This window comes from Sphaerodactylus townsendi, linkage group LG01, assembly GCF_021028975.2.
Source record: "Sphaerodactylus townsendi isolate TG3544 linkage group LG01, MPM_Stown_v2.3, whole genome shotgun sequence".
NCBI lineage: Eukaryota > Metazoa > Chordata > Lepidosauria > Squamata > Sphaerodactylidae > Sphaerodactylus > Sphaerodactylus townsendi.
In genome coordinates, this window is record NC_059425.1 from 172,821,654 (window position 1) to 172,849,486 (window position 27,833).

The window sequence follows — 27,833 nt, forward strand, 5'->3', positions numbered from 1 at the left end:
ATGGCAGGCGTTTTGTCAGATCATGCTGTGTGATGGAATCCTGCTTGGTGGCTCCCCTTTGGCACTCCAGATGTTATGGACTACAATTCCCATCAGCCCCTTCCAGCATGGCCAATTGGGCCAGGGGCTGATGGGAATTGTAGTCCATAACATCTGGAGTGCCAAAGGTTCGCCACCACTGCACTATGTGATGCCAGGACCAGGTCAGGAAAGGTTACCTGTTTGCAAGCTTGGAGGAAGCAGAGGTTGGCGGCAAGAAGCTCGACTCGATTAACCTCAGTCTGATCCGACAACTCATTTTTTAAGGTTCTCACAGCCCATCACACATGAGCCCCAGGCAACTGCACATCCTATAAAGTTTGGAGAGACCTCAAGGGAAAGTTGTTATTGCTTAGATTTGTAAACCACCCTTTCCTGTTCATGCTCAGGGCAGTGTTCAACTTCTGATAAAACAAAAAAATATATAAATAGTATAAAACTGACATTTTAAAACAGATACAAAACAATAGCGTGGGAATTCAGCAGCAGTGGGGAGGAAAGGGAGAGAACAGGGCATAGTGGAGGAAGGGAAGGATTGTTGGCAGGTGTTATCCTCTTATTATTTTCTTCCCTGTAAAGCCTCTCTAAGAAGCCCTTTAGTCCACTAAAATATTTGACTGTCATTCCATTCACACACAAGAGATTTGACCCCCAAAAGCTTCGTCACTAAGGAGCTACTGGGCTCTTAATCACACACTGGTTCTAGCATCAACCTGCTCCTCCCATATGGCTCAAAGACTTCATTTTTAAAGAGAAGAAGAGTTTGGATTCATACCCCCCCCCCTTTCTCTCCTGTGAGGAGACTCAAAGGGATTTACAGTCTCCTCGCCCCTCCACAAACACCCTGTGAAATGGGTGGGGCTGAGAGCGCTATGAAGAGCTGTGACTCGCCCAAGGTCACCCAGCTGGTGTGCATTGGGAGTGCACAGGCTAATCCAGTTCCCCAGATAAGCCTCCACAGCTCAAGTGGTAGAATGGGGAATCAAACTTGGTACTCCAGGCTAGAGTGTACCAGCTCTTAACCAGTATGCCACTGCTGCTCCTAAAGAGCCCTATTAAGCTTCTGCTACAAACCACTGCAACTTTTTTAAAAAAAGAATTGCTGCTCTAGTACTACTTTGGTAAGTCCAGCAATTGCCAGTGTACGCAATAGGAGATAGGAAGTCAGCAGGCAAGGGTCGTTTCACCATCGGCGCCATTCGCCAGTGATGAGTTTGGACCAGAGACTCAGATAGAAGCAATTGTGCTCAAAGTTGGTACATAGTTCCAGCTGTACTCTGAGGCCCTAAGGGGGAAGCTGGGTAAGTAACCCTCAGGGACTCTTATAAGGCTCCCTGGCTCCAGCTTTTTAAACACAAATTATCACTTGTACATCACTTGTACCCCAGATCAGTGTAAAAAAGTGGCCAAACTGATCTGGCTTGAGATGAGAGTTACATTCATTTTGATGCTTGGAGGACATGTTCTCCACTTGCCCTGGCCTTCTGTTTAAGTGTAATCCCTATTTGGACTCTCTAGTTCACAGGTGTCAAACTCGTGGCCCTCCAGATGTTATGGACTACAGTTCCCATCATCCCCTGCCAGCATCATGCTGGCAGGTAATGATGGGAACTGTAGTCCATACCATCCGGAGGGACGCGAGTTTGACACCTATGAGTTCTGTAGAACCTCTATGCACGCAAGATTTAATTGCCCTTTTTAAAAATGTTGCTGGGTTGTCTACTAAAGATCCCTTTTTCAGATACGCTGTGTCCCCACCCCCTTTAGTCAGTAGACTGCTTGGTACCTATCCTTTTGCAATGCCTTTATGAGCTCCAACTGAGACTGAATGGATTGTACCATGTTTTAATAAATGGTCCAGGTTTTCTCAAACAACTTTAAAAGTTATGCTCCTCTTAGAGGCCTCTGATCCTCATTGGACTTATTTGGTTGATTGTTTCTTAGAGGCTACAGAGAAGAGTCGAAGGGAAGTGCTTTTACATATGGCTTTTTTAAGTTTTGTGGTTTTATTGTTCAAGATCTTGGTCTATGAACGGGGAGGTAGAAAGTAAGTCAGCAGTGAATTTTGGTATGTTGTACCAGTGCTTGAAGACTGGCAACCTATTAAAGCAACCAAGGAAGAATATGCATTCATTCCATGGCACTTCTGTGATGTTTTGGATTAAATATTAATAATGTGTAGATGTGTGGTTCATGAAGTTGCTGTGACAATACATGCACTGGAGTCAGTGTATGTGATAGACAACTTTTAACTGTGACTAGTGGGGTTGTTATGTATTTAAATGTTCCCATGTGCCTTTTGGCCCTCAGAAAACTTAAAAACATGTAGGTGATATTGATAAGACTACAGGTAATAATTAATATTTTACTGCACAATGGGATGAATGCTCATATTGTGCTTTACATAAAAAGCGCCAGGCATGATGCAGAATGGGGTCCCAATTTTGTAGGTACACAATAGGAAGCTTGCATCACAACATATGTACATAGTAGTCATAATGGCTGAATACATCCTCCATGTGCAACGTACCATAGTTCTGAATGGGGGGGGGAGTTGCTTTTTATGTGCCTTTTGTGAATTTAACTAGATACTATAAGCATGTGACTCTCATTGAAAACAGGATGCTTAATTAGAAAGGCTGTTAGTCACACCCTTTGGCTATGGCTCAATTGGAGTGCACAGAAGGTTCAGCATTCAGCAGGGATATTTCTAAAAGGAAGCAGGTGTTAAAGCCTTTCTCTGGAGAGCAATGAGCCTACACAGTATCAAACAGGAGAATATATCGTCCTTTTCTTTCAACAGGAGTGACCCAAAGCAGTTCTTATTTTCACAACAACTCTGCGATGTAGGTTGCGATGACATAGTGTTGGGATTGGGAAATTGTTGAGAGATTTGAGGGTGGAGTTTAGAGAGGATAGGGTTTGAATAGATAAGAGATCTCAACCACAGCGTCCACCCCTCAAAGCTGCCATTTTATCAAGGGGAACAGATCTACGTCGTCTGGAGATCCCTCTGAATGGCACCAATGATATATTGGTATATACACTACTTGATATATCTATATATCGATATATACACTACATAATATACATGATACACTACATGAATGACACCAATATATATAATTGGCGTCATTCATGTATATAATTCATACAGTGTATCATATAGTGTGTGTGTGTATGTATATACATACATTTGACAATTTCCACAAATTATATAACCGGAACAAATTATATGTCGTGTGTGTGTGTATGTATATACATACATACACGACATATAATTTGTTCCGGTTATATAATTTGTGGAAATTGTCAAATGCACCATTCTAACTACGCTGACTAGGGATATGGCCCCATTGAACTCAAGGGGATTTACTTCTAGGCGGTTAGGACCCACCCTCCACTCTAGCTGCCTGCGTAACCTGACACATAATTTTAGCATCTGCAAAATGCGTCTCCAACGCAGGGCGCGCTCCGAGCTTGCATTGGCGTCACCCCGCCCTACGAAACTCTCTTCGCCTCATGGGATCCGCACGCATTCCCAAAAAAGGTGCGCCTGTCCCTTTTAAACCCGACGCAATCTGACGCAATTCGCGCCGCTCCGGACCACGCGAGAGCCCGCACATCCGCCCTGGGCGACCCCGGGAGGCAGAAAACTACAACTCCCGCCGCGCCTGACGCGCCGGGTTTCCGGAGAACGCGGAAGAGGGAAAGCCGTCCGACGGAGCGAGCCAATGAGAGACGGATAAGTGGCCGGAAGGCGACGCCTGCGCCTCACGCACGCCGACGCGGCTGCTCTTATTAAAAAAAAAAGGTACCGGAAGTGATATCAGAAGCCCCATGTGAGGTGATTGCAACACATGCAGCGCGGAGGAGAGGCGAGGGAGCGCGCCGGAGGGAGGGGGAAGGAAGGAGGAAGCCGGTGAGCGACGTCACAGGCGCCGTCGCCAGGAGCCCCTGCGCTGCCGTCCCGGGAAGGGGAGCCGCGGAGCGGGAGGCGGAGGCCGCCGCCGGGCCTGAGGTGAGCGGCGAAGGGGACCGGGAAGGGGACGGCGCGGGCCGGCCTCACCGGGTGCCCGTCGGCTGGCGACCGGGGGTGGGGAAGGCGGCGGCGGCGGCGCTGCTGCCCCGCGCGAGGGAAGTAGGGACCGGGGAGAAGCTTTTCCTCGCGTTGACGGGCTGTTCTTTCCCCGTGCGGCGGCCCTGCTGGCTCGCTGCAGCCGCAGGAGGGGCGGTGGAGGAGGAGGAGGAGGAGGGAGAAGATGGCGGACGATCCCAGTGCTGCCGACAGGAACGTGGAGATCTGGAAGATCAAGAAGCTCATCAAGAGCCTCGAGGCGGCGCGCGGGTAAGCGGAGGGGGCGGCCTCGGGGCTGCGGGGGGAGGGGGAGGGGGAGGGGGAGGCCCGCTATTACTCCCCCCCTTCCTCCCCTACTCTTATTTAAAAACCCTAATTAATTAAAGTGTCTCCTTCTCACTGGAAGCAGCTCGACAACTCCACTTAGGGCACACACTGGCTGTCTTGGGGTGTGGGAGAATATATAGGATGCCCGTGTGGCCCACTATTCTTTTCTTTCATAGACCCAGTTATTTAAAGTGTCTCCTTCTTACTCGAAGCAGCTCGACAACTCCACTGAGGGCTCACACTGGCTGTCTTGGGGTGTGGGAGAATATATAGGATGCCTGTGTGGCCCACTATTCTTTTCTTTCATAAACCCAGTTAATTAAAGTGTCTCCTCCTCACTGGAAGCAGCTCGACAACTCCACTGAGGGCACACACTGGCTGTCTTCAGTTGAGGAGAAATTATATATGATGCCCATATGGAACAGGACAGAGGGGAGGCCCGGATTTTCTCGGCCGAAGTTTCCGCCGCCCACCCCAAGTGGTGTTGCCACTTCTGTAATTTTTTTCCCTTAGGTTGGAGAATTCATGTGACTTTTGTAGCCTGAAGTGGAAGCAGTTCAAAGATGAGGCTGGCACTACTGTCCTCCCTAAAGACACGAGTCTCCAGATGGCAACTTGTGATTGCATTCCTATGTCCAGCTGCTTCAGTCTAAGACCATTGAAGCCAATGGGCTGTAAAATGCAGGCTGCAACTTTGCACAGAGGTGCACTGTAATGTTGCTGAGATTGCAGTGTCTTTATGGAGCCAGGAGCGTAGGAGCCCCGTCATGGGGGAAGAATCTGCAGTTCTTTCTTTCTCCCCCTTCTGTGTATATCTAATGTGTAGGGCCACATCACCACCCTCTGTTTACATCCTGAAGTTGAGAATCCCTTGTTGGGAACTGCTGCCTGAGACTCGCTCTTGTGATACAGACTCACAATGTGAGCCCAGTTCTATTCATTCTCATGAGTGAATTACCAAAAGTCATGTGAACAGAAATATAATAGTAGTGTTTGTAGCAGGAGTGGGTTTAAAATCTATAAAAGGCTGTACAATCTCTGTCACCCTTTAATGCGTAGTCTTCTCTTTTTTTTCTCTTGGTATTTTTCCATAAGAAGCTGACATTTTCCACTCCCCACAAAGAAAATTCCTTTCTTCGGAGCCCAGTGTTAAGAGCTTCAATGCAAGTTGCTTTGGTGGGGCAGCTTTGTAAATGCCAGTGACTGAGTTATCATGCCTTTATTGTGTCATGTGATAACGCTTGCTTGGCAACAGCTGTTTCCCTTGCTTACCTGTAGATCATGGTCAGGCTTTTTGATTAGAATTATGTACTCCCCTTGTGCCCAAAAAGTGGGACTTTTCCACCCACAAAGTTTATCTGCCTTGGACTATTTTAATTTGCCTTTTAAGAAAGACGGGTGTGACCTGTTAAGTTCTTAAAGAACAGTAATTGGAGATAAATCTACTTATGTGGTAGCTAAACCCAGCCACAAACCTTTGTTGTGACCATTTCCCTGTGCTTTCCCAGCAGACTTCCTCAACTTTGCTTAGCAGGAGGGATCTTCCACTTTATAATTAAAGGCAGACTTTATCTTCTTCTCTCTCTTTACATGTTCAGAAGAGTTGAGAAAAGAGACTTCTCAGGTTTGTCTGGGCCCTGAATACCCTTAGAAAAAAGTGAGATTTGCTTTAGACAGTCCCCACAACTGACCTTTAAACTGAAGATTTACTTCTCCCTAAATCCTGGTTATATGCTACTTGGGAAGGGATGGGCATTTTGCGGTCAGTAGCCATTAGAAATGATTAGTTGCCAAGGCCTGCCAGGTTTTCTGGAACCTTAAGGAGGACATATTTAGGTGCATGGCGAAGCTGGTGACTGAACACTTTGTGGAAATGTTGCCTTGGCCATTTTCCTTTCTTTTGTAGATTTGTACTCAGAAAGCATTTGACCTACCTGGCAACCCTGCATTTTTTTAAAAAGGCAGCTGAAACATCCATTCCTGAGTGCTATGTTTGGTTGAAATTTCCTCATCTGCAGTTAGTGTTAGATGAGGCAGACATTCAACACTGGGGTTGACTAATTCTTGTGGAACCCTGCTAAAAGCTATATCTGAGCATAATTAAGCAGTCTTAGTTGTACTCTTCCCTGGTATCCTGTTTAGTGCATGTCCACTGTCATAATTTTTGAGACAGGTCAGCTGAATGTTTGCCAAAGAAGCTGGTAATTCTATACCTGTTCATCAGGGGTTTCCTGTGACTTCTTTAAAGTCTGTAGTTAAATCCCAGTGGTAATGATGAGGTAATGGTATGATTCACTAGCAACTTGTTGCGGCTGTTTTCTGTGTACTAGCATTTGTCCGTCTTTCAGGGAATGAGAAAAGGGAATGTGGAAGCAACTCTCCCCGCCCTACAGTACTGTATTTGTGATCCTTGAGCCCCACACCATAAATACCTGGTTTTCCATTGGTTGCAGTCTGCTTCTAATGGAGAAGTTAGAAAATCTGAATTGTTTAGAAGTTCAGGTGAATGCAGTTCTCCGAGTGTTAAAATGCATGTCCTGTTAGTGAAAAAGCGGCAAGGATTCTTCTGCATAGAAGTATTTCCTTTGAACTGAGCCCTGCGGAGATAGGGTGGGATATAAATCCAATAAAGAAAGATGTCGCTGCTTGAGGGCAAAAACGGATTCCCCACCCCATTTCATCTATAACTAATTCAAGCTGTCTGGATCCCAGATATTGTCTTTAATTGTTGATATGAGAATTCAGGGGTTTCTGTGGGTTACTGTGTGGTAATCTTTGATACCAGTCAGAAGGCAACTAAATAAGTCTTATTATTAGGGATGGTTTCCATATAGTTTCTTTTGAGTTGCTTTGGTTTCAGGTTGGAGGTTCTGAACTACGGTGTTAACATGAGCAATGGAATTTAGTGTTTGCGTGTTTGAAATACAAACAACTGGAAAGTAGCAGTCAAAGTTAGCAATCAGAGGTGACTGGGTTTTTTTTAGTGGGTAGAGTATTCCACAACAACTGGGAATTCAGAACGATTATGGCATATTTGAAATGAGTCCAGTTTCCAAAATGTCCTGAGGAATTACATTTGTCAATGCATGATTCTGGCTGTAGGGGTACTAACTTCCCATGGCTCACTTTCCAGCAAATGTTGCATTCCAGCAATATTCAACAACAGGTTGTACTGTTAGTGCAGAGGGCAAAAGAAAAGTTTTTAAGGCTGAACCCTGCCCTGTCTGCTTGCAAATGCTATGCATGATTGTTTCATCACAGCAAATGGTCTGGTTGCATAACCTTTATAGCTTTGCCCTCCTCTTTGTCCTAAAACTGTGGTTGAACTCTTTGTTTCAAGCTTAAACTAGCTTATGAGCAGCAGCCTTTTTGTCCAGGGCAATACAGTTTTTAGAATATACACATTTAAATCAGCCACCCAAAGAATGCTAGAAAAAAAGTGAGGGTAAAGGTGAATATATAGTAGACCGGAGTATTTCATTTTTAGCCAAGAAAGGATACTGTTGAATGCCTCCTGGGGAAAAAAGGAACCACACAGAGCACAAATGAAGGCCTTAATCTGTTTCCTTACCTGTGGAATTTTATAGCGAAGAAAAGTTTGGATTTATACCCCCCTTTTTCTCCTGTAAGGAGACTCAAAGGCCTTACAATCTCCTTTCCCTTCTCTCTCTCCCCCCCCCTCCCAAACAAACACCCTGTGAGGTGAGTGCAGAGTAATGTGTGTGAAGGTGCAGAATTTTGGACTGAACAGGGAACTGTTCACGTTGCTGGTGAGTAGAGAATCCTGCCACTCCATTCCAGGCAACTCACAGCAACGCTAAGTGTTGCCCTGTATGTGAAGCATCAGGTAGTAACCACGCTGTGTGGGTATTTGTGTCTCTGTTGACTTAACTTGCCGGAGCTCCAGGGTATGGAGGGTTTCTTTGAAATAAGGGAGTTCTGGGCAAACAGGAAACTAGATGAATAAATGTTCAGAAGAAAAAAAAGTTTACAAAATCCTTTTCCCTATATTCCCCTGCCCTTTTCAGGAAAAAAAAATCAATGTTACCCCAAAGGCAAAGTTAAGCATAAGCTGTGGGAAATTACATGAACGGGCTAGTGTCGTTTCATTATTTTAACTGTTAAAATGATGTCCTAAGCTCGTTTTAGCTGCCGGTCTGGCAACACATCTTTTACATTGATGAGATAGGTAGGAGGAGTTTGGTGAAACTTGCTTCTGTGATCTGTTAACTATTTTGACATGGATCCTAAACTGTGGGGGGGGAGACAGTTTTCATTGATACCCGCTTTTCACTGCAACCCATGCAGTGATCCCCATGGTGATCTATGGAGATACTACCTCATGATCATAAACTACTGCAGGTGGAGGCAGAAAAGTTGAAGTTACTGCTTATAGGATGCTCAGACAGCGTGGCGTCCAGGCACTTGTAGGGGGTATACATTTTCTGATCTTTAGAAGCCCATGTTTCTTATTTTCCTTGTGGTGTTGATGTACTGGCAGGTATCCTACCTTCGACAAGAGGGGGTTCCTACAGCCTAAAAAACCTTCCTTCAATGGAAAAATCACAAGTTGGAAGAAGGATTCATACTTTTCTTAGTGGATTATTAGAATACAGACCCCTATGTCTTGATACAATCTTGCCCTATTTTTGTACTTTAATGTTGGATTTTTCAAAAATGTGCTTTGAATCTGATGAACGAAAAAGAGGAGGAGTTTGGATTTATACCCCACTTTTCTCTCCTGTAAGGAGACTCAAGGTGGCTTACAAGCTCCTTTCCTCTCCTTACAACAGACATCTTGTGAGGTAGGTGGGGCTGAGAGAGCTCCAAAGAACTGTGTCTAGCCCAAGGTCACCCAGCAGGAATGTAGGAGTGCGGAAACATATCTGGTTCACCAGATAAGCCTCCGCCACTCAGGTGGACGAGTGGGGAATCAAACCCGGTTCTCCAGATTAGAATCCACCTGCTCTTAACCACTATACCACCAGAGATGAATGCCGGCAACTAACCTGATTGTATACGTTGTTAGTTGTAGGGCTCCATTTGTTGACTAAGCTACCTTCCCCATTCAGGAGCAGTTAGGGGGTCTAAACCTGGTTACCTTCCTTGTGTCCAAGGTTAACCATGTTGCAACCGTGTTATCATGAACCTGACTGGAAGCGATGGTACTGTTGCTTTAGCCCAGGGGTCCCCAAACTTTTTAAACAGGGGGCCAGTTCACTGTCCCTCAGACTGTTAGAGGGCCGCACTAAAAAAAAAACCTATGAACAAATTCCTATGCACAAATGATTGTAAAATGTTTGATTTTACCTTTCAGCCTTTCTGTCATGGTCTATTTTTAGAACAGTGACCAAAGTATGTCAAGTACAGGGTGGGCTCCAAATATTGTTGGGGAGGCTGTGGAATACCTTCCCCAGTAAAAAAAAAAAAAGCAGAACCTTCCCAATGAAGCATTCCATCTAACCCAGGATCAGGTATCTTCCTGGGTTCTTTCCTGCCTAGCAGCCAGCGGGCGTGCAGCCAGCCTGGCTGATGCCAATGGGAGTGAGGCGGAACAGAAAGCCTGAGAGCAACACATGGAGTAGCTGAGGAGGGAAGGGCATGGAGCAGGCGTTGCCACATGCAAGGGCGTTTCCAACTCTGGGTCAGAAAATTCATGGAGATTTGGGGGTGCCATCATGTAATTGCAATCAACAGCCGTTGGGGCCGGTTCCTCCTCTCCCTCGAGCCCTCACTGCACATGAATGGAGCCACATCCGCCGGGCCATCGCTTCTGGCGGGTCGGATAGAAATCGCCTTCAGGGGGCCACATTTGGCCCCCGGGCCGTAGTTTGAGGATCCCTGCTTTAGCCTTTTAATTTAAAATGGGAGCTTTGGAAGGTGCACTCAACCTTCCTTCCTTAGTCTGGGTTGTTCGCCAGCCGTTGGTCTCACTACTGTGTGTGTGTGTGTGTGTGTGTGTGTGTGTGTGTGTGTGTGTGTGTGTGTGTGTGTGTGTGTTGCTGTATAATGATCATGGCTGAAACAAAAAAAAATTGGCGACCTGCATTTTTTTAAGGCACAACATTTACGGCATGTATGGCATGGTGGTGCCGCCTTCCTTTACAGAAGCTGTTCCTGTACTGACAAATGCTTCCTGGTCTTATCGCGTAACATAGTTCACTGTGCAAAATTGGTTCCATTCTAGTATGGCAAGCACATGACCTTCACCAGACCTGGCGTAAAAATTTCTCCCAACCTTCTTGGAAATGCTGGGTTTTCCTGATATGTTTTGAGGTTTCCTACAGGATTTGGAGACTTAAAATCTAGAGACATTTTCCAAGGGGAAAGCTGAAACTTTCTGCAGTTTCACGTGCAAAATCAAACCCAGACTCATAAACAGTGGATCTTGTACAGCTTCCCTGATCTATAATTAAGCGTCTAAACACAAAATCTGTTGTTAACTATAGTTGCCAGTGAGCTAGATGCTCTGTTTGTCTTAAGGAAGTTCAAAGTTGTCCATAGGAAAGTTTCTTGCTCCTGTATTCCATTCCAGGGGTCAGAATAAGTGACCATTGTTCCAGGTTGATCCTTCCAATCCAGTAGCTCTCGTGTGGAATTTTAATCTCTTAATGACAGGATCAGCCTCTGTCCTGCCTCCTGCATAATTTTTTTTAAAAAAAATATATCAAGTCACCCATATCCTTCCATGATGCTTCTCTAATGACTTAATCTCTGGTTTCTTATACCTGCTTTTGGCAGTTAAGTAATCTGCATCACTCTTCACAGTAGCTGATTCACGCATTCCCTAAGAATTCTGTTGTCCTCTGTGAAACTTCTTAACTTGCCTCTTCAAAACTGTTTGAAGTTTCGAGTTTTCGCTTCCTTTTCCCATACAAACTTACACATTTTTAACTTCTTGGAAAATTACCTCTGTTACATTTTGAATAGGTGCTGCAGACAAAAAAAAAGATCCATAATGGAAAATTTTCCTCTTGTGCTTTCACAGAGAAGTATCAGTTTGTAAAAATGCTGTTTTATAAAAGTGGTGATATGCATTTGTACAATACTGTTCAATTTGGGCAGTTTCAAACATGAGGGGTTTTTTTAGCAATTACCCACAAAGTATATTCTCCTCACACAGGTGTTCATGAGTAAAGAAGTAGCCAATAGATTCATTTGCATAAACACTCTAATGTACTAGCCCAGAGGTCTGCAACCTGTGGCTCTCCAGATGTTCATGGACTACAAATCCCATCAGCCCCTGCCACCACGGCCAATTGACCATGCTGGCAGGGGCTGATGGGAGTAGAACTAACGTCCATCTGGGAGAGCCACAGGTCTGAAGCTCCTGATTCTAACCCAATCTTTTTAAAATGTGTTAATAGAACTCCAAGAGAACAATACATAGTTCTTCAGCTGCTATATGTGCTTTTAAATTAATATGACTAAAACCTATTTAGTGGTTTCTCAGTTTCAAAATGTACTGCAACAGACAGCAAAAAAAGAAAAATGGTATCTGTAATTGAAGATTGTAATTACCATTACCAACCTATTAGTGGCTGTATTTTATGTGATCCTCTAATGATCATGCATTTGGACACTTGCAGCTCTGAATAATTAGTTTATTGAAATTATTAAGATTATAACCCGGAAAACCCACAACATCCTAAACAGTATACACACGTTGAGAACCTCATTTTTCATGTTTGGATTTTGTCACGATGCAAACAGAAATTTCAGGGTTGGTCAGAATTTCTGCCACTGAATAAATGTTACAGGAGCATGGATCCTGTGAAGAGATAACTGCTCCTATTTAAACACGTTTATGAGAATTTGAGGCAGTTGGGATTTGAGGCAGTTGGGATTTGTTGCTGTTAAGTGTATTTTAAAGGACTGACTCCGGGGAGAGCCATTGTAGCGGTTGCTGTCAAGCTGGGAGACTTAGGCTCAAACGCCCACTCTGACATGGAAACTTGTTTGGTGACTGGCCTGGTCACACGCTCAGCCTAATCTACCTCATAGATTGGTTGAGGACAAATGTGGGGACAATGGAAAGTAAAATAACAGGTTAATAAGTGCTAACTGAATTGAGATTCCTGTGCTGGGAAACAGCACCCGCACCCCACCCCCGTTTAGTAAATTTAGGAGTGCATCCTTATAGTGAGATTCTAAGTAGGATCAGGAGCCGCGTGGCATAGTGGTCAAGTGCTTGCACTGCCACTTACATGGTCAGGAGTTTGAGGCCCCTGTGGGTCAGATATCCTGGCATCTGGCTCATGGTCAGCTTCGACCCATCCATCCATTCCTTGGTGGGTAAATGAGGGCTAAGAAAAATAATAGCCAGGGAAAGCAATGGCAAACTACCCCACAAAAATGACTTGCCTATGAAATCACTGCTTGCAGTGGTACCCCAGGTCGGACATGACTGAAGGGGAAACTGTACTTTAAGTAGGATCCACTTCTAAAAGTTTGAGAAGAATTAATTTGGATGATTCCAGAGATGTGGCCTTTTTAGTCTTCTGCAGAAAACAAACCGAACAGGAATCTTGTGGCGACATTTCTTCACACGCTGTTTAGTTGATCCCCGCTTTTCATTTATCATCTGTAGGTGTTTTGGTGGGGGAGCGAAGCAGCAGGGTCAAGGGGCCCGAAGGGGGAGGAGATAGTGTTAGTAGACAGGTTGATTAACAACCCGGGTTGTAATTAAATTTGAGAGCATGATCTTCCAATATCTGACTGTTTTTGATCACTAGTTTCTGGAATACTGAACAAGTTCAGTCTTAGCCATGAACCGTGCTTTGCTGCTAGTCCTAGCTTTTAAAACCATAATGCAACTTCGGTATCATAAACAATTCCTAAATCTGAAGATCTGAAGTAAACCATTTGTAGGGTTCTTGTTTATATTTTGTGTCTGGATCCGTGAGATATGCTGATTTGAAGCTTTACAATATTTTACAGGGAGAAAAAAAATCTGTAAAGCAGTAGTTTATGAAAAGCAGAGTGTACGGGGAAGGTTTTTAACTATCATTTATGACAGCTATTCTAAAATATTTGGTCCATGGAGTCTTGCGTTATCTCTCCTGACTAGCAGAAGTTACCGCTCTATGATCTCCTGACTGTCAGAAGCTACTTCTCTATGATCTCCTGACTGGCAGAAGCTACCTGTCTATGATCTCCTGACTAGCTGAAACTACCTCTCTATGATCTCCTGACTGGCAGAAGCTACCTCTCTATGATCTCCTGACTGGCAGAAGCTGCTTCTCTATGATCTTGGGCTTCTTGTCATGTCATGCTGTGCCAGGAACCCTGAGCTGTATGGGTTCATAAAACAAATGCTCTGTCACTTCTCTCTGGGCTGTCCACATGTCAGGCACAGTATCTTGGCATTAAAAACATATTTAATGTGTGTGCTGAATATTTCAGTATTGCATCTATCTGGATTCTATACAATAACCTAGAACATTATGGGACCGAAAGCCAAAACCAAAGTCCTTGCTTCTTGGATCGACTGGGAATACTCATTTCTCACCCCCCCACAACGAACCCAATTGCATTTCATTCTTCAGTAAACGGATCTTTTTGGAATGCTGCTGCAGATCATACCTTGTTTAGAGAGGAAGCACGAACAACAATCTGTTTAAATATTTCTGACGCCAAGAGCTACCCATGTCATAATGCCAAGATACTGTGCCTGACATGTGGACAGCCCAGAGAGAAGTGACATAGCATTTGTTTTATGAACCCATACAGCTCAGGGTTCCTGGCACAGCATGACATGACCAGTTTTAGATTTCAACCTGATTTTTGGCAAGTAGCTTGCTGCATTCTGCTTTGATGCATAATTGCATTCTTTTATTGAGGGGTCATGTGTGGGATTGTTGATTAGCTGACTTGATGAGGTCCAAGAAGTTGTTGTTCAGGTACGGAAGGCCTAGAACAGGGGTTTGCAACCTTTGGCTCTCCAGATGTTCATAGACTACAATTCCCATCAGCCCCTGCCAGCATGGCCAATTGGCCATGGTGGCAGGGGCCAATGGGATTTGTAGTCCATGAACATCTGGAGAGCCGCAGGTTACAAACCCTGGCCTAGAAGGTGTACTGTTTTGAAAGCTTCTTGAGGCACAGGTCTGCAGAGCTGTGAGCGGAAGAGCTGCCTGTATCGGGGGAAGGCTCCTTGCCCAAGGGTAAATCATAGCTGTCAGCAGACGTTGTCTGGCCAGTCAGCCCTCATGAGTGGGAATAGGGATGCTGAGCAGCCTGGACATTATACCCAGAAAATAGGTGGGGCAGGAGTGACCTAGAACCATGGCTGAATACGAACCCACACCATAATTTGCTGCCACTCTACTGTCGTTTCCTCACTCCGTGCCACCTTCTGATGAGTTTATAGCCAGTAGTGAAGTCTGGGCATGCGCTAGGCTACAAAAACCATCCGTGTTGCATCCCACGGCACCGCAGATCTGGGGAAGGGGGTGAAGTTAGTGAGCCAAAGGGTAGCCCATAAAAAAACAGAAGCAGCGGCTGAGATATGGCAAAGGCAGGTCCAGGTCCCAAGGGTAGCTAAAGGGCTGGCAGGAAGGACTGCCCACACTGGACATCTCTGGTGTTAAAGTTGCTGTGGGAATTTTGCTCCGGATGAGGAACTTGACGTGGCTAGAAGGAGGTGGTTCTGAGAATGGCTGGCTGGTGTAGGTGGGGAGCTCAGAAAGCTAGTCGGGGGGGAACAGTCTGGAGGAACCAGATATTCTGTGGGACAAGGTGGGCAGCATGGGGCGGGCTGGATCGCCCAGCTACCTCAGCTTCACCCCGTAGCAACGTTTCCTGTAAGCCGCGTGGCTGTGCAGTCACCCTACTGGTGCTGTACAGATAGGGCAGCCACCCAGCAGAGGGAGCTCTCCCAGCCGGCTCAGTTCCACTCACTGGTAGGGAACCTCCGTCCAGTGGTGGGGAGTAATTAAAGGGACTGTTGCCCTAGCCCTGGATGTGAGGCTGCACCTACAGGGCCTTTGGAGGGGCCTCTGCCTGGGAACAGACCTGGGACCTTGGTTGAGGCGGGGACATATCAATGGTTGGCTGTTTTGAGTGATTTATGCAACCCAAACTATTCCCTTGGTGATGGCGAGTGGAGGATACGAGACCTTGGCAGGGAAGCTGTCTCTGACGTCTTAGCAGTCAGCTGTTGGGAGTTGAAGCATGCAGTGCGGGTAAACAAACCAACAAGTACTCAGAGCCAGGATGCGTGAGTGTGTTGACAGGGCTGGTCCGTGCCTTAATCGCAGTGTTTGACCCTGGTGCAAATTGAGAAAGGGGAACTTGATGTCACTGTTCAGAAAGTGTCCTATAAATAAGGGGTGAGAAGATGTTCTGTTGACCTATAGGTCTAAGCCAGGGGTCTGCAACCTACGACTCTCCTGATGTCCATGGACTACAATTCCCATCAGCCCCTGCCATCAGGGCCAATTGTTGTCCATGAACATCTGGAGAGCCGCAGGTTGCAGACCCCTGGTCTAAGCATTTCCTGTCTTACTTGGGGGCACTGTTCTCCTCATTACCTTCCCCCCTCCCAAAAAAAGGACTGGTGATTTTACCTATTCATTCAAGAGCCAGCATTCAAGAGCCAGCAAGGTACAGTGGTTAAGAGTGGTGGGCTCTGACCTGGAGAAATGGGTTCAGTTTCCCACTCCTCCACATGAAGCCTGCTGAGTGACCTTGGGCAGACACAGGTCTCTTGGAACTCTCTGCCCAAGCGAAGGCAAGCGATAGCAAACCACCTCTGAACGTCCTTTGTCTTAGATGCCCTATGGGTCACCATAAGTCAGCTGTGACTTGATGACTCATGCTCACACACGCAGTTCATAGTTGCATTTAGTTTTTATGTACTTGTGTTTATCTCCCTTCAGGCATATTCCTTGTCTTAAAGAAACTTGTAGAACTGCACCTTTTTGTCTGTGGTCTCCTTTGCTGCATTTTATCTACATTATATAAAGTCCCATTTTTTCACTGGAATTCTAAGCAGAATACATAGATTACAATTCAGTTGACAGACCAGAGGTGAGGTACAGCATAAGTATTAACGTAACATGACTTTTTAAACAAAAGCAGAAATTACATAATGTCAAGGGAATTGTATCTGGGTGATTGAGATGCATTCCTACCTCATTGTAACTGCTTAACACTACATATCAATGCTTCTAAAAGATATATGTAACCAGCTTTCTATATGTTACCACTGCCATCTGGTGCATTCTTTTATTGATCTTTATTTTATGGCTTCACATGCTTTGTAGATAACTAGGCTTCCTCTGACACCCTGCTGTCATGAGAAATGGAGCATCTCTGTTGTCTCTTGGGGGCAGGAAGCCAAGTGACTTTCTCTGTCTATCACCACTGAACTTGGGGTGCCTTAGCTCTGGAGACTGTTTTTTCTTGAGAATCTGGGGAGGGGAAGTTGTAGGGATAAAGGGGATGGCAGAGGCCAGGTCTGGCAGAACAAGCTTTGGTGCTCTGACGCTTATCAATAAACGCTACTGATCAACAACATAGAGCGTTTGTTGGCTTAAGGCTCGAGACCTAACACATAGCTACATATAGCAACAGGTAGTACGAACTGTACTCTCTGCTGTAGTCTCCAGTTGCTAATCCTTTACCCCAAGCTTTGCTGTAAACACTCTTGTTTCACTGCAGCCCTATTTCCGGTGCACAAAAGCCCTCTGGAATAATTCAGCTTTGCGGAGCTTGCAGAACCCATGTAATCTGAATTTTTTTCCCCATTGCAAGAGTTGATCTTTTAAAAGTGAAGAATATTTAGGATTTTGTCCCAGTAAATTTTTTGGACCAAGTTCAAGAGAGCGCTCAGTGCGGAAGACAAAATATACTGCGTGTATATTTTGTGTCTCAGATCATATTTATTTATTTATTTGGCTGTAAATTTCTATCCAGCCCTTGAAGTCTAGGTATTTGTATATATAATGGATACAATCATAAAATATCATAAATAAACTAAAACTTATAAGCAATTGAAACTAACTACACATTAACTTATTTACAAAATAATGAGATGGTAAGCACAAGTATAGGTATAGGTGAAACCCGATACCTAATATTAGATACTTCAGAGGCAGATCTTAGTAGATGTGTTAAGGCCCAGGTATAGGGCCAAAGGAGGGGCACAATACAGGCTGAGTCTCTCAGACCCAGGCCAGACAGCTCTGCAGGCCCTCTCGCAGGAACTCACCAAGGTCCCTTGGAGACCCGGATAACTGGTGGAAGAGCGTTCCCTGGGCAGGGCAAAACTGTGAGCCCTAGCCGATGTGGAGCCAACCCGCATCATCGAGGGGCCGGGAACCACCAGCAGATTGGCCTCTGAGCGAAGAGGCCGTGTAAGTATATGGGGGGTGATGCGGTCCTAGAATCCGAGCCAAATTTTAATTCAGCAACAGTGTAAAAGTTGCCCAGGTTTTTCTCAAAAGAAAAAACGACTTTAGTGTTTGCATATTATATATACAATTCTAGAGAGACGCAGGATGTTAATATATGTATTTGTTAAATCGTGCTGTCCTTGAACATGCTCAGTCTGCATCAAAGCCTTTATTGCTAGGTGTTCTCTTTTGGCAGGTGATCAGTGGGGGGGGGGGGGTTCCAGTCAACATGACGATGTGGACAGCAGAGTTGACCCTTCCGACCAACATAGAAGGTGGTCATCCCTGATTTAAATTATCCTCTGATAAGGCCTGATTGGCATCACATTTCATTAGGGGTGGAGTGTGGAATATCTGAATGACTGGTTTCTGCAGCTATGGCCAAGTGTGGCCTGGTAACCCAAGTGTACGACATCTGCTCTGTAGGCAGGCTTCCTGTTTTGACAAGGAACTGGTACTTTGAGAGTATAATAATCCGTTACGTAGTTGGCATAGACTGAGACTTGTTAAACTGGCATAATGACCGTACTGTTATTGTGCATGAGAATTTTCCCTAAACTCTCATGTACATCCTGGTCAAAACAAGCTTCTGGGCCGTAGTGGAAGAGTGTTGGACTTAACAATGCAGAACATAGTTCCAAATAGCCATCAAGAAGCTCCTTGGGTGATTTGCAAAGTAGTAAAAATAACCGTTGTGTAGGAGAGGCCTGATATGGTTTGTCCTGTTATTCTCCCCTGAGCAGGAGGACATCTCCTTATTGTGGGTGTTTCCCACCAGCTTGCTGGAGAGGCTGGAAGTAAACTTCCACTTCCTGTGAGAGACCTCTCCTCCATCCTCAGTTTCTTTCCTGCCTCTGAGGGAGAAGCAGTCCTCTAGATCCTGTCCTGCCTTTGTTTTGGTATTCTCTTTTCTATCATTACACTCAAGGCGGTTCCAAGTCCAGTCAAGGCCTCCTTGATCTGGTGGACCAAGCGTGACAACATCATGCAGGGAAAAACCTATGGGGTGAGTCACACATGCCAAATCTTCATGGATGTGAGCCTCTCTGGCTGGGGGGAAACCCTAGAGGGAACCCCGACCCAGGGGCTCTAGCCAGCTCAGGAGTCCAAGCTCCCAATCAACCGCCTCGAGCTACAATCCTCCAGCTAGCGCTAGCATTCAGCTGCCAGATGCAGGGCTCTCACGTCCTTATAAGGACAGACAACATTGCAGCCAAGTCCTACATAAATTGACAGGGGGATTCCTAATCCAGCACCCTACACAGAGAGGCACAGTCCATCCTCTCTTGGGCAGAGAAGAACATCACCTCCATCAGGGCCGAGAACCTGCATTGGAGCTCAGATTGTCAGGCTGACTGATTCTGCTGACAGACAATACAGGACGTGGAGCAGATGATGAATAGGGAGGTCTTCCAGTTTATCTGCAGCACTCTTGGATCCCCAAAGGTGGACCTGTTTGCCTTCTCCAGCAACCATCAACTTACATGATTCTTCTCGTACCCAGCAGTGGAGGGCCCAGATACATTAACAGCCCCTTGGCCCTAGACACTTCTGTATGCATTCCCGCCGGTACTGGTGCTACCCTAGCTGCTATGCAGAGCGAACCTGCTGGAAGCAGAGGTCATCATAGTAGCCTCCTACTGGCCCAGGAGACCTTGGTTTTCCACTCTGAAGGAACTGTCAGTCATTCAGAGTTTGTCACTGCCCATCCGGGAGGACCGTCTCCAGCAGGGTCCGATCAACCACCCCCACCAAGCTTGGTGGCATTTAGCCACATGGAGATTGAGCGGAACCTCTTCGCAGAATTAGGCTATCTACAGATATCCTCTTGGCTTCCTGTCAGGTCAACCAATAAAATTTACGATGCCCTGTGGAAGGCCATCTGGTAGTGCCGCAGGAAGGACCCACATAGTCCAGGAGTTCGCAACCTCCTGCTTTTCCTCCAGGACAGCATTAAGATGGGCCTACGTCTTGACCCACCCGTTTAAGGGACGGTGCTTTAGAAGGTCCCACAATATGGAGATGGCCTGCTCAGGGGAGAACAACCATTGGACACTTACCATGAAGGGTCCTTCTCCTCTGAGCAAAGGAGGGCATCTTGCACTTCCAACGAACAGACCCCCAAAAAGGAGAAAGAAGTTCAGTTGTTAGTTCTTTGCAGGATTTCTTGTTGGGACTAGGGACAGTTGCCTTGTTTGTTCAGTTTCCTGTTAGTCAGATTGCAGCCTGGTGGGGTTTCCATTCCTCTCCCCTCATCCCCTTACGCTCTTTACTACCTAGTTCCTGTTGGGTCTCTGAGGGGGTACTATCTTATCTGCACTACTCATCGGAAGTATGCAAAGCTGAGGAAGGAGGAGGGGTCTCCCATGGGAAACAGGAAGCTGAAGTTTCCCACCAGCAAGTTTCCCACCAGCAAACCGGTGGGAAATGCCCACAAGAAGATGTCCTCCTTCGCTCAGAGGAGAAGGACCCTTCTCGGTAAGTGTCCAGTGATTGTTTTGTTATATTACACCAGAAAACATAAAGTACTTTGTACGTTTTTGAAGAAGTTCTAAGGAAATTATTGTAAATCACAGACCTGTGCCAGCATGGTGTAGACCAGGGGTCAGCAACCTTTACCACCCAAAGAGCCATTTGGACCTGTGTTCCACAGGCCTGAAGATCTACCGACCCGGAGAGGCGGTTCCACTCACCTTTCCTTCCAGCGCTGGGAGGTGGAGGTGCTGGGCAGGGAAATCCCCTCTGCCCAATGGAGCAGGCAGTCGCCTGCTCTGTGGGGCAGAGGGGGGATGGCGGCTGCTCTGTCCACGGCACCCTCTGACCTCCAGGGGTCGGAGGGCAGAGTGGGCATGTCCCTCCACCCCTCCAGAGCAGCACTGGAAGGAGAGGTGAGTGGAGGGGATGCGAAACGTGGCGCCCTCACACACGGAGCTGCCTCCGGTTCATCCCCTCCACACGCCTTTCCTTCCAGCACTGCTCTGGAGGGACACGCCTACGCTACCCTCTGACTCCAGGCCACGCGGAGCCGCAGTATAAGTCTGAAAGAGCCGCATGCGGCTCCGGAGCCACAGATTGCAGACCCCTGGTGTAGACATTAACAGTTCTGGACTCTAATTTGGAGAACTGAGCTTGTTTCCCCGCTCTTCCCATGAGCAGCATATTCTGATCTGGAGAACTGAGTGTGTTTTTCCACTCCTCCACATGAAGCCTGCTGGTTGACCTTGGGCTAGTCCCAGTTCTCTCAGAACTCCCACCTACCTCACAAAAGGTGTCTGTTGTGGGGAGAGGAAGCTGCTTTGAGACTCCTTATGGTTGAGAAAAGCAGCGTATGAGAGCCAACTGTCCTTCTTTCAAAGCCTGAGCTGTACAGATTTGGTTTGGTCCTAGGCCTGAGCCTGGCTTTGCTGAGTGAGGGTTGGGTGTAAATCTTATAAACTAAAGTCTGTCTGCAGTCGCTTCCCAAGATATTTTGCCGTCAACCTGTGCTATACCCTTTTCCACCAAAAAAACAAAACAAAAACTAAGCAGAATAACTTCATCCATCACAAGCTGGACCATTTTTGTTTTAGAATGCTCTGCTTGGATCCTACCTAACAGAACTGGTTATACCTTCACGTATTTTTTAAAGCATGGTTGCATCCACGTTCCCTGAGTTCTTGTTTTCTGCTCATAAGGTCCAGTTACTCAAGCCAGTTGAAGACTCAGAATCTTCTGAATAATTGATAGTATCCAGAGATCAGTTGCTAGAGTAGTGAAACTACAGAACACTGGAACTTAATCTGAATCTTGATTAATCCAGTGCAGGTCTGATAGCTGTCCGGTAGACTTCATTTTCTCTTGACCGCACTGTCTCCTTCTTTAGCCAGCAGGTGGCAGCAGTGTGCGCCCCATGAGTATCTCTATAAACTTCATTTGAGCAACCGAGCAGGCTGTCTCTAGCAGTTAATGAATCCATAACACTGGCTTGGTTCTGATGTAGGATTTCCTTTGACAGAAAGAAAGTGTGTAGGCGTGTGAGTTTTGCAGCTCCCCATTCCTGCACCAGACCTCTGGATCCTCCCCCTCATTCTGATCTTGAAGGGGAAACAAACAAACAAACAAAAAACTCTGCTGAAAGGAAATCTCTTCAGTCAGCAAATGTTTTTGTGTGAGATCCAACTTGATGTGATTGGCTTTTGTCCGAAGGATCATGTGTGATACTAAGATGTATTGTATCTAAAAGATAGTGCGTGTAGCATTATCTCAGGTAAACTGTGGGTGTGGGATTTCTGAGGAACTACATGCTGATATACTGCCAACCTCAGGAGAATCTCATTGGGGATTGATTGATACTAATGGCTCATTACCGTTTGATGTTTAATGCCTTGTGTGCATTGTCTGTACTGCAAAATACATTTCCGCATCTTGTGATGTGTGCTATATAGATTTGGTTGATCTTTGGGTATGACAAAGCAGAATGTTCCTTTTCCCCTTCCTGCTGAAGCTACAGAGCCCTTGAAGATTGCCTCCTGAGAGTCAGAGGGCAGACCCACAGGAGTAAAATCGGGGACAAAGCGGGGCTCTGCTGTGGGAGGAGAGGAAATCGGAAATCACAACTCTCTTTTCTGCCAGTCTGCAGTCTATGATTTCAGTGTACTGAAAGTATCAGTATGCTTCAAGAAAATTAAGAACTTGGTAACAAGTGACATATCTTCTACCAAAGTGAGTGTGCTGCAGGCAGGCAGGGTGTGATCAGGTCCAGTCTCGCAGGACAGAACAGGCGGCAGACAAGAGCATAGTCAGAAGAAAGTCCAGTGGGTCAAGGCAGGCGAAGGCATAGTCACAGGTCAGTCCAACGGGTCTCGACACAGGAGATCAGGTAAACAGGCTGGAGATCAGCTGTAGACCAGGCACAAAGAGGCAACAGGAAACACACTTGTTGCACTCAGGCAGAAGCAAGCTCACACCAAGGCTTATATAAAGAGCCTTGTCCAAGGGGTTGAGATTGTGCAAGGAGTTAATCCTCATCAGATGCAGACACTTCCATTCTTCCTATATCTTGCTGGAATACGAGCCCCTTTGTTTCTGCAGTAGCAGCCTCTGCTTCTGCCTCCTATGCACAACTGGCTCATCACTGGGTTCCCTAGGAGGACCTGCAGGCTCCTCCGCTTGTATGTCATCAGGCAGGGAAGGGCTGGGCGTTGGCTCTGGGCTTTGGCTCTGCTGCCTGGTCTTCCTCAGGAGCAGCCAACTCTGGCTCCACTATGTCCTCAGGTTCTGCCTCAGAGCCCTCTGTATCCTGGTAAGTACCCAGGGGCTGACTCATGACACCGAGAAGCACGAAGGAGAGTCATTTAGGAGCATTTAGGGTGTTTGGAAGTCTGTGCATTATGTTAAAATGTGAATAGCAGCATAATTTGCAAGCAAGGAAATATTCAGGGAGTTTGAGTGATTTATTTTGGGTGTCTGTATTGTAAAGCATTGTTTTGGCTCCTCTGATTCGAGGAATGCATAGCAACTGTTATACTGCGTGATTAGAGATATAAAGGTCTAGGGTTAAAGCTCTGTGAAACTACTGTGGATGAGAGGACTGCAGGAAAATGTTTTCTCTGTTTTCCAAGGTTGTCTACCAGTTTTTTTAGTAGTGAAAAAAAAATCCTACGAAAACTTGAGTGAAAATAATTCCTTTGTATTCTGTAGACATACCGGTAGAATGCTCAAATTGAAGATGCATTTCTGCACCTAGAGGGTGCTCCCAACTTGATAAGAGGCAGGGATTGGGCCTTTTTTTTGCTTGTGGATTGCTGCTTTAAGAAGAAGAAAAAGAGGAGTTTGGATTTATACCCCACCTTTCTCTCCTGTAAGGAGACTCAAGGTGGTTTACGAGCTCCTTTCCCTTCCTCTCCCCCCAACAAGTGGGGCTGAGAGAGTTCCAAAGAACTGTGACTAGCCCACGATCACCCAGCAGGAACTTAGGAGTGCGGTTCACCAGATAAGCTTCTGCCACTCAGGTGGAGGAGAGGGGAATCAGACCCGGCTCTCCAGATTAGAATCCACCTGCTTTTAACCACTACCCCACGCTGAACGTGCATGAAGGTGCCTTATATTAAATTAGACAGTCAGGGACAGTGTTATTTACTAGGGCCCCTTCCGATCATGTCGATGATGGTCACTTTCAGTCCATTTTCAATGCCACTTTGCAGCTGGATTTTACTGTGCGGAATAGCAAAGTCCACTTGCAAACAATTGTGAAAGTGGATCGAAAGTACATTATTCTGTATGTGCGGAAGGGGCCTTGGTCTTGCACATCACCTACTGCCAGATCCTTCTAACTCAGGGGTCTGCAACCTGCAGCTCTCCAGATGTTCGTGGACTACAATTCCCATCAGCCCCTGCCACCATGGCCAATTGGCCATGCTGGCAGGGGCTGATAAATTCAGGTCCATGAACATCTGATTTAGCCGCGAGGCTTGCAGACCCTTGTTCTAACTGGAGATTCTGAAGATTGAACCTGGAGGCCCAGTCCTTCCATGGGCCTTCTTCCTCAGGCCCTTCAGATGTGTGCTTAGGGCACAGCACCTTGCAGCTGCTGCTCATGTTCAGTATATTTGCAGTTTTTCTTGTAGAAAACTAAGGCTTTCTTCCAAATTTCATGGAGATGCCCGAGAGTAATTTTTGTGCGCAATTATAAAGAAAGAGTTTTTATCTTATTCGGTACAATAAGCTTAATTTTGATAGTGTGGCGTCTCTTTCACCTTCCTCTCCAAATTTCTGTTTATTCCAGAGGAAAAAATGTTTTCCCTCTCCTACGGCTCCAAAATTTCTGAAGTTTGCCATTTAAGTTTAGATCCAACAGTTGCTCCTTGGGTCCTACCCTTCAGGGGATGTTCAAGGAGGACCGTGTGGAAGGAGTGACTCCGGTTTAAAATCGTTCCACTCTTCTTTTAAGAACTGGTTCTGTTTTAACGCTGCAGTGACAAAGCAGTAACTACTAATATATTGCACAGCAGTTAGTGTCGAATAGTGGAGAACATTATGTAGTATCCGAACACACATAAAGGGTAACTAGTTTGGGTATATTCTGGCACATAACTCTTTGGCCTGAGACGTGTGTCAAAAGGGACACATAGAATCATAGAGTTGGAAGAGACCACAAGGGCCATAGCTATCAGGTCCCCCCTTAACCTTTCCTTCTCCAGACTAAACATCCCCAGCTCCCTAAAGCTTCCCTCTTTGTAGGGCATGGATTCCAGACCTTTTACCATTTTGGTTGCCTTCCTCTGTCAGTATCCTTCTTAAATTGCAGTGCCCAGAACTGAACACAGAACTCTAGGTGTGGTCTGACTAATACAATGTAGAGTGGTACAATTACTTCCCTCGATCTAGACACTGTACTCTTATTGATGCATCCCAGAATTGCATTGACTTTCTTGGCTGCCATGGGAATGGGGTTAGGATGAAAGGGAGCTCCAAACATTGTGCAATAGGTTTGGGATTCAAGTTCCCTTGTGTGCTCGAGGCTCTACAAGCTGTGCTTTCCTAACCTAGTTTCTTTTTCTTTCCATTTAGCAATGGCACCAGCATGATATCACTGATCATTCCCCCCAAAGACCAGATTTCACGAGTGGCGAAAATGTTAGCCGATGAGTTTGGCACCGCATCCAACATTAAGTCTCGAGTGAATCGCCTTTCAGTCCTTGGCGCCATTACGTCTGTACAGCAACGGCTAAAACTTTATAACAAAGGTAAAAAAGTTCTGCCGGTTCCACTTGGTGTAATTTGACACCTCCTTCGACATCATCTAAGGTTGCCCTCTATGTTCTTTACAGTACCTCCAAATGGTCTGGTTGTTTACTGTGGAACAATTGTGACAGAAGAAGGAAAAGAGAAGAAAGTGAACATTGACTTTGAACCTTTCAAACCAATAAATACATCCTTGTATTTGTGCGATAATAAATTCCATACAGAGGTAAGAGGCATTCTGTACTTCTGTCCGTACTGTAGCTTTTATGACATAATAATGATGCTCATTGAACTGATGACTTGTTGTTTTGCTTACGATTTTTAATCACAATATAATTAGCGTGCTCACAACATTATATGCTGTCTTTCATTGGTACTTGCATGCCAACGGTATTGAGCCACATCGTTTACTTTGCAATCCAAGGACTGGATCTAACGACACCACTTCTCATGATGCAAATGCCCTTCTGCTGTTTTCCTTATCTGACTCGTATCTTAGATAATTTCTGGTCTTAGATAATTTCCATTGCCCCTCTATGTGTCTGAGCGCATAAACAAGAAGACCCAAACTGTGCTGATGGATTTTAATAGTGTAAAGCAACACTGGAAATGGAATTCATTGTCTGCCCTCCAATATCCAGCCCATTCTTACAGACAAGGACGTGTGATTTGTAGTGTCATGTCTTTGAAGCATGATCTTGAAAGACAAGAAATTTTCTGTGGAAACTGGTTCTGGTGGGTTTTCCGGGCTGGGGGCCGTGGTCTGGTGGATTTCTGGGGAAATCCACAATGAAATGTAATTCTTAGTGCAAATTGGCTTCGGCATTCAGGCAAACCAACTCCTGTAATACGGACCCTGCAAGATTATAATTTCCCTGCTATAAAAATTATTCGTAAGATTATGACAGGGGTCTGCAACCAGTGACTCTCCAGATGTTCATGGACTACAATTCCCATCAGCCCCTGCCAGCATGGCCAATTACATGAGGTTTAACAATTGGCCATGCTGGCAGGGGCTGATGGGAATTGTAGTCCATGACATCTGGAGAGCCACAGGTTGCAGACCCCTGGATTATGAGAATAAAACATTTGTGTCCTGGGTCCGTGTCTTTGCATTCCATTTTCCGCTTGCTGTCACTCGTTCTTTTGAGCTCTTTCTACCCCGTGCCTGCATTTTCCTTAGCTGCCCTTTGCCATTGAAATGTTCTCCTCCTGACACCTGCCTCATTCCATCCATCATCGTCCTCAAGAAGTATTTGAAGACACATCTCTTTGTTCAAGCTTTTCCCAGTTTTCTGTTTCCAGCCCTAGCCTGCTCTTACGTTCCTCTATTACATTGTAAGCCCCCAGGCAGGGATTGTTTTTTAAAATCTCTTTAAGATATCTGATCTTTTGTTTTTGAAGCACAATGTAGTTTAAATGAAATTCGATAAACCACCAGCCAGTGTAACATACCAGTTGATCAAGATTTTGTGATTGTTGTTTCTGAATATATATTTTTAGAAAAACAGTGGCATTGTTGTTTATAACTACTGGCTGGCTGGCTTAACTAATAATTTTAGGCCAGGGCAGCAGTTAACCAGGCCTCTGGGGAGTTGAACCTGCATCTCTAGATATTTGTGCATCACCAGATTGGCTGCGTGCTCCCCCACACCATGGTGCTTGCCTCTAGTTCCTCATATGTATCCCCCCCCCCCCGTTACATGAGGTTTAACAAGCACGCTCTTAAGCAACATGCAGCCCCTTGTGATTCTGAATCGGTTGACAAAGTAGTGGTGCGAAAAAGCGCGTAACTGCTTAGATTGCTGCAAATTCCTGGCCGTGTATTTCCAGCTTGACGTCTCTAATTGGAGCCCTGGGCTGGCTAGGAGCATGTTGCGCCTCTTTTTGCTACTCACCTTGTTTGCTCAAAGGCAATTCATTCTCATTCCAGGTCAGTTGCTTAATTGCAGGAATCACACAAGACATAAAGCCTGGACTTGCAGTGTATTTACTAACCATTCATCAGTTCATTAGGCATCAGTTTGTGGCTTTGCCTCCCTTGCTTCTCTGATCACTTCTGTTGCTTCCTTCCTTTCCTTTTCTCAGTGGTATGTGACTCTTTCTTTTAAAAAAAAATTAAGCTTGACTGAGCTTTGGGCATAAAGCTTTTTTTACTCCTCGTGAGCTTGTCCTTTCACTTACAATCAAGTCTCTGTTCCCTTTATCTACTTGGTACATCACTGCAAACCATTGCAGCAGCGACTTTTGCTAGTGAGCTTAAAAGG

General features: G+C 45.7%; 1 protein-coding gene across 1 annotated transcript in view; it reads left to right on the forward strand.

The window, feature by feature from the left end:
- The first annotated feature begins 3,876 nt into the window (after positions 1-3,876).
- Positions 3,877-27,833, forward strand: part of ETF1 (eukaryotic translation termination factor 1) — a 35,844-nt gene continuing 11,887 nt past the window's right edge. Inside the window, exons 1-4 of the mRNA XM_048500007.1 lie at positions 3,877-4,060; positions 4,260-4,387; positions 25,393-25,568; positions 25,653-25,792. Of these exons, the coding sequence (XP_048355964.1) occupies positions 4,302-4,387; positions 25,393-25,568; positions 25,653-25,792 (402 nt within the window). The 5' untranslated portion in view covers positions 3,877-4,060; positions 4,260-4,301. The remainder of the gene's footprint in view (positions 4,061-4,259; positions 4,388-25,392; positions 25,569-25,652; positions 25,793-27,833) is intronic.